The following is a 9,526-nucleotide window of genomic DNA, read 5'->3' as shown; positions in this document are numbered from 1 at the left end:
TTGAAGCTTCAAAACGAAAAGCTATTGTGTGCGTTTTGTTGCCTTTGACTTTAAATGTAACACCCAGACGGTGTTTGTTTGTTATGACTTGGATTCATATGATTCATTTTTAACGAAATATTGACGATGTTGCGATTCGTGTGGCAAGCGTGGCAAATATGTTTACGCTCCGATGAAAAGCATCTCTCCAAAAGAAATAACAGTCGTACCTTGACTTCCGAGTACCGAGTTTTTAATTTAAAAAACATTTTTTTTTTGCTTTGTGTGACAAGCAAAGAAAAAAACAACAAAAAAAGTGAACTTCAGGCATTCTGCCACTGGATGGTGGCAGTGAGCTTCACAACATCCGGCCCCCATCAGTTAACCTTACAAAAAAAGTGCAGCTATCTTTTGTGTTTTGTGCGTGCGTTTTCCGTTTTTAGTGCACGTATTTAGTCAAATACATTTTTTTCCAAGCATGGATGCTGAGAAAAGAAGCAAATGATTACATCATAAAATCATGGAAAAACTTGAGCGAGCGGTACCAAAGTTGAAAGTGTGGCCGGAAACAGAAAAACAGTCAACAACAGTAAAAAAAATTTTTTATTTCTTTACATTCATTTATTTTTATGTTATTACTGTGTTATATACAGAATTTTTGTTTGTTTGTTTGTTTTTTTGTTAAAAGACACGTTACACAGAGTTTTTGTTTTTGGGAGCTGGAATGAATTAATGGAATTTCCATTCAAATCAGAAAGGAAAAGTTGATTTGATACACGAACATAGTCTCAAATGGAATTCTTTTTTTTTTTTCCTGCAGCATCATGACACATTTTTTTTTTCCTGGTAATCTTACTTTTTCCTCATAAGATTTTGCAGAGATTTGTGGGGTCACAATATTACCACATTATTTTCTTAAAATGTATTTTTTTTCCCTTGAAATATGACTGTTTCTCTCAATAGTACAATTTGTGTTCAAAAAGTAACATTTTTTGCCCCACAGGATTATAACTTTAATATTGTATGATTTTGATGTTTTTCTCATAATAATATTACATTACTCTCGTGGTTTTTTTTTATTAGATTTTTTTATTCTTATATTTTAAGACACTCTCCCCGCCCTCATATTGTTCTCAGATGGTGTGGAAATAAAACAACAAAATTCTATCCAATAACATTACGCCTTATTTTATTAAAAAAAAAAAAAAAAAAAAAGTGGATTTGAGGTACAAGCACGCACAGCTTCTCATCGGCCAGCGCTGCCCCCTCCCTACGGCGCCCCCGGCGGGCGACGCGAGCAGTCCTAGCTCTCGGGAAAGAGCGACTGGAGAATGCGAACCTGCGCGGTGGCCACGCCCAGGATGACGATGACGCTGACGCACGACCCGAAGCCGACCCTCCACAGGTTGTTGTCCTGCAGGCGCTGGTCCCGTGTGTCGAAGGTCCTCAACATGAGCTGGATCACGCGGGCCCTTTGGATTTTCACGTGCAACGCATTCAGACGCGTCTGCGGGACACCACAAAACCGCCACCACGACAACGTTAACCAACTTTTGGACTTTATTGCAGTCATTCTCAAAAGTGTGCCACACGGGCTCCGTCTAGTGGTATGCAAAAGAATCGTCAAACTGTCCTTAAAACTACAGTGCCCTAACTTAAAAAAATAAAAATGAAAAATCCAGTACAGTTCAGTTGTATTTAACTTTAAAGTACAATACATTTGTATTTAATCCCATGTTTTCAAACATTCGTTCGGTTACAGGTTTTATTGAACTTTTACATGGAATGCATTTTAATTGAATAATAAGTGAAGTATACTTGTATTATATATATATATATATATAAATATAAAAAGACCAAATTTCCTCCAATCAGATGACACCTCGACATCCTTTGTCCGGCGTCGTGTCACTCACCATGAAGTCCGCCAGCTTGTACTCCAAGGTTTGGCCGGCGGTGGCGTTGCCCACGATGCCCTGGTCTTGTGCCGTGCTGTTGGGGTTGCTGATGAGCAGCGTGAAGAACAACATTTTCTCCTTCACCTTACTGAAGCTGTTGTCAAAGCACAGCTGGTAGTCGCCTTGATCGGTGCGCTCCAGCCTACGAAAAATACATTAGCTCGTTTTTTTTTTTTTTTTTTTAAACATCTATGACAGAAATTGTGAGCTAACGCCATTAAAAAATTTTTTTTTTTTTTTTTAGTTTAAGTGCAGAAATGAATAAAAATGAAAAGGCCTATCTTTCTGATGAACACTGGGTGAAATCAACTTTTAGTTCCAATTTGGATCCCTGATTTGTCTGCGTGAAATGATTTTGCGAGTTTGAGGTCAGAGGTGGAAAGGTACTTGTGGGTGGCGTGACCTCTCCTCCTGTCGTCAAACTCTCGCCGGCCGCTGGGTGAAATCATGACGAAGCTCACGTCCAGATTCGACTCGCCAATCACCTGAAACGTACGCACGCCATCGTTTCAGTGTTTTTCCTTTTCCTTTTTCTCTCACAATCTTACCGGTTTACTCTCATGTGATTTTAAGGGATTTTTAAAATGATATATATATATATACTACTTATTCTGGTATCATTTCAATGTTTTTTTAATTTGTTTTTTATTTTAACGCTCTCATACGACTTCATTCTTGTAAAAGTGAGTTTCTCTTATCTTTTTTCATGTGAACACCTTTTATCTCATATAAATGTGTTTCGTTTCTCATAAAATGTACACTTTGTTTGTTCCCCATAGTACAACTTCATTTTTGAATAATGTGGTTTTTTTTCTCTCTCTCGCTCGTAATACTACGACTTTATTGCCCGAAATATATTGTCAGGTTTCTAAGTTTTCCCTTTTTCTTACAATTTAACTCGATTCTTGTATCAGCTTTAGTTTTTCCTCCAAATAGTCGGACTTTAGTCTTGTACAATCTTCTCACATATTACGACTCGGCAATTTTTTTCCCTTCCTAATATGATTCTCTTGTCATAAAGTGCTTTGACATAAGAGCCCTGCTCCGATTGTCACGTTGAATGATGTTGGCTAATTTTCAAGCGACATCCACGTTGCTTGATTGTAGCACAACCCGTTTTCTCGGACAAAGGCCCCCGTTGACGATGCGTATGACTTGGCTCAGTTCCAAAGCAGAACGTTCGTGCTGCGCCGTAAAACTCCCCGTCAAGAATGTCACAAGTTCAAGTATTAAAAACAACTGGTAATTAAATGTGGAAGAAGCCGGCACACCTTTCTGCAGCAACAATTCAACAATGCAAGTTGAGGGGGGAAAAAAATCGGAAACTATACGCCATGAAACAATTGTGGTTCTTTGATTGCGAGACATTTTGCTCTGCAAATACAGAGCTTAAAAAACGGCATGAAATGAAGGATGCATTATGTCATTGTAGCAAAATGATCTGCCAACGGAAAAGGAACATTTAATTGGGGAGATAGCTTGCCTCAAAAAACCCCGCCGATGTCCGAAATCGAGTTTCAAAAAAAAATGTTTTCTACCGACACAATTATATTTCAAACTAAACTTACTCATAACTGCAGGTGCAGCAGTTAATTGATTAATTGACAACTAGTCAATCATCAAATTGATTCATCGTTTCGAGTCATCGTTTAACTTAAAATTGCCAGAATCTTTGGAATTTCAGCCTCTCAACAGTCAATATTCTCCGATTTCTGGAGCTCTCCATGAAAGCAAACGCGCTTTTACTTGGGATAACAAGGATCAACATTTTTGCATGTTTTCTCACGTCGCGGACCAAACTAGTCACTGAATCTTAATCAGTTGCGCATTTTCAACACAATCAATTTGAAATAATGTCCTGTTTTTGTATATATATATATATATATATATATATATATATTTACCTGATTCATCAATTAATAAAAAAAAAATCCTCCACATTGCTTATAACACTGCGACTATGGATGCTCTTCATTAGCCTTTCTGTGCCGCTTTGCACTGTGTGTTAGCATTTGTTTTATGTTGAGTTTGACAGTAAACTAGAAGAAGCAATAAAAAAACAATTTACGTCTCTTTTTTCAAGAACTGTTCTGCCAAACGGCTGCTTGTTGTGAAGTGAGTTCAGCTGAGATCGCGTCAACATTTAGCGCTCGTATCTCAAATTTCGGCTCGCCAAAAAAATCGGCCTATCGATGGCCGAGAGAAATCTGGAAAAACATTGGAAGTTGGCTCGCTCTTACAGCAAAGTCCATGACTGCACTCAGCACTTTTTACTTAGCATGGTTTCCAGTGCATATTAGTGAATGTCATGAATATCACCTTGGATGAAACATTGACTGATTTGATGTTTGAACTTAGACCACTATTGCATTGTTTTGTGTATTGTATCGTATTGCCTCGAGCGGCGGCGGCAATCAAATTTGAAATCACCCTGCTGCAAAATGACCGAAAATGGAGTTAGCCCACTCTAGCTCTCAGTCGGCTCAAGCGAGCGAGCGCAAGCTGTGCGGCGAGGACCAACGCCGCGCTTCGTCCCATTACTTTTGTCCAAATATTGCATATTCAGCGTATTCTTTCACTTATGGAACTAAAGCTCAAACAAGGCTACGACACGTTTGCCGAGTTACCGTACTTGGTATTCAAATTCCAGGATGCTGTCCCTGTCTACGGTCTGGTAGAAGCACTCTGTGCTGCCCGCCGCCAACAAGAAGGTGAACTCCAATTCCTGACTGGCCGTCGAAGACGAAGCCCGGGCGACGTTGGCGGCCAAAAAGGCCCCCAAAGTCAGCCAACACATTCGCGCCATCCTCCAAATCGCAGTGAGCGCACTGACGACAGTCGCTCGCGAGGCACGCACTGGAGGCGAAACCTGCTCAACAAGCCCAGCTCGTGTCTCAATTAGCGCCGTTGGCCATCCGGCACCACCAGAACGTCTGGATCGTTGCGCTAGTAACCTGCTATTAGTCATCACTGACAAAATCGGAAACATTCATCCAAACATTACGCCGTCACGTCTTCTTTCAGGTCACAATGTAGGTAGGAAGGTAACTGGGTGGCTCGGTAGGGACAAGTGGATATAGAAAGTCTACACACCCCTGTTCAATTGCCAGGTTTTCGTGATATAGAAAAAACAATTACCCATTTACCCAAGAAAATTCCACCATAAGTCTGACCCATCACCCGTAAAACTCTATTGAATTTTTTTTTTAATGAGAAATAAAAATAAACAAATGAGATAATGTGGTTGCGCAAGTATGCACACCCTCATATAACTGGGGTTGTCATCATTTAAAGTCCCCTGATTAACCCCCAAATAAAGTTCCGACGTTCTAATACAGTGGCGCCTTGAGATACGTGCGACACAACTTACAAGTTTTTCCAGATACCAGCCATCATTTTTTTTTTTGCTTTGACTTGCGAGCGACATGAGCGCTCATAGTCAGTTACAACATTTAATTCAATGATTCTTTTGCCGTTATCAAGTGCCGCACACACGAGCAGACGCGGACAGCCATGTAGTCACAGCACAGATGCTTGTGGTTGCCGAGGCAACCACAAATAAGCCCACCCATTTGCTCATCTTCTCGCCTCGCAAGCATCCAGGCTGACTTTTCTATTCAGAAGCGTTTGGCTGCGGCGCAGATATGAGGCAGTCGCCGTCGTCCGTGTATGTGTTGGAAAGCCACGCCGCGGCCCCTCCGCGACCCCCCCGAGCGGGCCGCCGCGGCGGGCCGGCTCAGAGGCTTCTCTTGGCGCTGGTGAGCGTGGCTTTGATTGGGCTCGTCCTGGAGGGTCTGCTCATCTTCTACCTGCACTCGAGTCACTTCGGACAGGTAAGCAGCCCGTCGGATACACCGCGCACTCATCGCCCATTGATCGAGGAATTTACCAATTGTCGTCCTGGATTTTGAACAATTCATCCGTCGAACTCTTTCTCGTGTCGAAAAGTCACCTCAACAGCGTTTATTGAAAATTACATAATCATTTCTTAAAAAGCATCTTTTTATTTCATTTTATGCATTTACTATTAAATGTATGTACCTTGTTATTTATATTCTTTTCTTACGTTATTTATTATTCATTGTAATATTTTGTTTTTAAACAATTTATTTACCATTAAAATAATTTTGTTTCTTTTTACATTTAATTACATAATATAAACATTTCTTGTTGTTGTTTACACTTTATGTACGATTAAATGTCTTTTTTTTAAACTGAAATAATAAATAGTTTCTTTCTTTTCACCAATAAAGCTTTTTTCTTTTTTTTTTTCTTTTTTTTTTTTTTTTTACCAATTATTTACATTGAAATGCATACAATTTATCCAAAACATTTAGAAATTATTTACCATTAAATGTACTTCCTTTGTGGGCACACAAATGACCCAGAAGAATCATCGTCATTTGCATCAGTTTGAGCGCAGTTACATAAAGTTAGACAATAGAACACATGGTGAAAGCACACGGTGTGCGGCAGCCATTTTGACTCTACATCTTAAATCAACGAGGTTGCGAAGGTTGTTGGGCCTCATGCTGCGGCCGGTGGGCGCGTTGTTGGATCATAATGCATACTGTATACTGTAAGAAGAACAAATGAGTGAGCATTTCCTGTCACGGTGTCGCGGTTGCTCTTCAATGGCAAAAGACAAATTGTACACGGGAGAGCGTGGCGAAAGGAAGCGGTCTATTTCCTGTTTCTGTCGGCCTTGACTCTTCTCACACAAGCGTGCAAAGGTGACACTAAAAGACTGTGTTACATCTGAACTTAAACGCGTGTGACGTGTTCACTTTGCATTGCAGACACCGTCACCATCGTTCTCCAAATTGAGCGCAGGTACGCCGCAGCGCCTTTCAATTAAATGACCAAAATGACTTTTCAGATGGAAGCAAATCTGTGGCCATCAGATTTTTAAAATTAAACATATTCAGCTGCAAATTCAACATTCAGTGAATCCCCCCACCCTAAAAAAAAAACCATCACTTCTGGGGTGTGTTCCAATTGGAAAGTTGGAGATTTCTCGCTACCTCCGAGTTGGCTTTCAACGATTAGCAGCTGAACATGCAGAATTTTTAAAGCTGAAAAGTACATTGTACAAAATTCTGTGTTAGTAATTCAGACTAAAAAATCTGAAGGCACAGATATACTTCCATATGTTCATGGTGTTGTACAACTTATAGATCACATTTATTGTCAAGTGTTTGTTTTTTTTGAACAAATTTATCTTGATCTTGTTTGTTTATGTCATAAACACCTGGCATTCAAACAGGGGTGTGTAGACTTTTGTATCCAGATGACTACTCTTTTTTCCTTCTCCTCAACAGAAAAAAATGAATCGCCCCAGACATCTAACCGTCTTAACTCTCTTTCCAAAACATTCACACACCTGATGGGTGAGTCTGACAAGTGCAACTACATTATGAGGGGATGTGCACACTTGTGCAACAACATCCCCCCCCCCCCCCCCCCATAATATATTGTTGTACAGGTTATTTGTGACACTAATGGTGGATTATTGATTTAAAGATGCATCTTTATCAAATTTCTCTCTCAGGAATATCTGGCATTTCAACAGGGGTGTGTAGACTTTTGTTTTCTTTCTTATCCACTGTCTATAATGTTCCTCATTCCTCCTCTCACAACAGAAAAAAGCGCATCTTCTAACGCGTCCGCTCCTCGCATGCCGCTTTCCAAACCAGTCGCCCGCCTGATGGGTGAGTCCGACACGTGCAACCGCGATCGAAACGAATACTTGCGGCTCCGAGCTTGAAATCAAAGCACAAGTCGTTTTTTTTTCTTTGCAGAGGTGTAAACTTAATGTATACTAACAATGATGCCCAAATAAGAATATACAGCAGCATACAAAAAGGAAGTGCATTGTTACTTTTGAGAGACGCTGTTCATATCAATAGCAAAGTGTTCCATATTGAGGTCTGGCGCGTTGACTGTGCGCAGACGGCGCGGACGTGGTCCACGGCAAAGGGGTAATGGGCTGGAGCCTGGTTTCGGACCGCGTCCTCCGCGGCGTGGACTACAAGGACGGAAGTCTGGTGATCCGCCGGGAAGGCTTCTACTTCGTCTACTCCAAAGTGAGCTTTCACGAGCGCGGCGTCTTCCACCACGCGGTCATGATGCGCACTCGCAGGCACCCCGGCGGCAGCGTCCTCCTGCTGCAGTCCAGGAAATATTCCTCGGCCAACGACAAGAACAGGGGCAACGGCGACACTTTCCTCGCCGGGGTCTTCCACCTGCGCAAAGACGACGCCGTGTTTGTCAAAGTCAGCGACACGTCCAAAATAGTGCGCGTCATCGCTAACGAGAACGTCTTCGGTGCATTTATGATTTAATGCTCTTCGGGGTTTTTTTTCAGCTCTATTTCACAGGCTGTTCTTCACACTTTTGTATTTTGTTATTACAAAAAATAGCTTTGGCATCTTGGTGCCCAGGAACTATGCACAAGTGAGGGGGAGGAGCGTCTTTGAGTCAGGCCATAGCCTTGTCTAATGCCTAAATGTTTTTTGTTTTTTTTGTGGCATCCATAGGCAATTATACTGTATTCCTTTTTCAACAGCTCTCGCACTTTTTCAAACTATCAGGAATTAAAACGAGGACCCGGCTGATTTTGAACAATACCCAAATGACCTAGTTACCTTATTTTAAATAGTTAAGGAACACAAATGCTGCAAACGATCAGCAATTCATACACAGCGTCAAAGCAAAGACCTTCTTGATTTTGAATGAAAACCGAATGACCTCCCTTTTTTTTTTTTTTTTTTTTAATTCTTATTTTGAAGGAGTTCCAATAGAAGGTGACTTTGTGTATGTATGTGTGTGTGTGTGTGTGTCTGGGGGGGGGGGGGGGTATATAAAGAGAAGCTTGGAGATGAGTAAAAGGTTCTACTGTTGCAAAAGCCTTCAATTTGACAGTTGAGGTTTGACGCTTGTTAAGCTTCGCCGACGGTGGAAAATGTGCATCTGGGCCCGGATGGATGACTAACGAGCTCCACTTTCATTCCTCTTGTTTTCAACTGTCGTCGCGGCTACTTTTTTTTTTTTTTTCTTCTTTTTTTTAGCCACAATTTCGTATTTTTGAGCCATAATTGAACATTTTGTACACAGATTATGGCGATTTTGTGGCCACAATTGTTATTTTCACAATCGTTCACAGCTCTTGTGTTGGCTCTCTTTAGATGGAGCTTGTCTACCTAATGAGTTCACTTATGTAGAGACAACCCACAAGTTTAAACATAATAAATGCTTTATTTTGGGGTGTGTGTGTGGGGGGGGGGGGGGGGGGGGCACCATGTTTAAAAAAAATACTGAAATCACCACTGCAAATGTAAGCAACTTGACAATACTAATAAAGCTTTATTGTTAAGGAATTACGCCTTGAGAAGAGTCATCCCTGTTTCATCGAAGCAAAATAAAATCTTCAAAAATGTGCTAAAGATCGCCCCCGTGTGGACATTTCAATATACAGCGACCGCTAAAAAGAAATCAAATACAAATCAGTGATACAGCAAACCCCAATTACAACAGATCATTGTAATTTGACGCACGTGTATGTGATATAAATGTAATGAATTTTCTAT

The 9,526-nt window shown here is 40.9% G+C and overlaps 2 protein-coding genes across 2 annotated transcripts; one reads left to right on the top strand and one right to left on the bottom strand.

Annotated features, from left to right (window-relative positions):
* Window positions 1-1,177: 1,177 nt before the first annotated feature.
* LOC133415231 (transmembrane emp24 domain-containing protein 1-like) lies at window positions 1,178-4,879 on the bottom strand. The gene is made up of 4 exons (XM_061701139.1): window positions 4,570-4,879; window positions 2,325-2,422; window positions 1,896-2,079; window positions 1,178-1,486 (listed from the first exon to the last, which is right to left on the bottom strand). Exons 1-4 carry the CDS (start codon window positions 4,741-4,743, stop codon window positions 1,283-1,285), a joined length of 660 nt encoding a protein of 219 aa, XP_061557123.1. The 5' UTR covers window positions 4,744-4,879; the 3' UTR covers window positions 1,178-1,282.
* A 683-nt stretch (window positions 4,880-5,562) lies between these two features.
* tnfsf14 (TNF superfamily member 14) lies at window positions 5,563-9,198 on the top strand. The gene is made up of 5 exons (XM_061700602.1): window positions 5,563-5,770; window positions 6,737-6,770; window positions 7,259-7,327; window positions 7,580-7,648; window positions 7,890-9,198. The coding sequence occupies exons 1-5, from the start codon at window positions 5,582-5,584 to the stop codon at window positions 8,279-8,281; spliced, it is 753 nt and encodes a 250-aa protein (XP_061556586.1). The 5' UTR covers window positions 5,563-5,581; the 3' UTR covers window positions 8,282-9,198.
* Window positions 9,199-9,526: the final 328 nt, after the last annotated feature.

Source organism: Phycodurus eques, chromosome 16 (assembly GCF_024500275.1).
Source record: "Phycodurus eques isolate BA_2022a chromosome 16, UOR_Pequ_1.1, whole genome shotgun sequence".
Classification (NCBI taxonomy): Eukaryota; Metazoa; Chordata; class Actinopteri; order Syngnathiformes; family Syngnathidae; genus Phycodurus; species Phycodurus eques.
The sequence above is the reverse complement of the archived record's forward strand: the minus strand, read 5'-3'. Positions and strand labels throughout refer to the sequence as shown.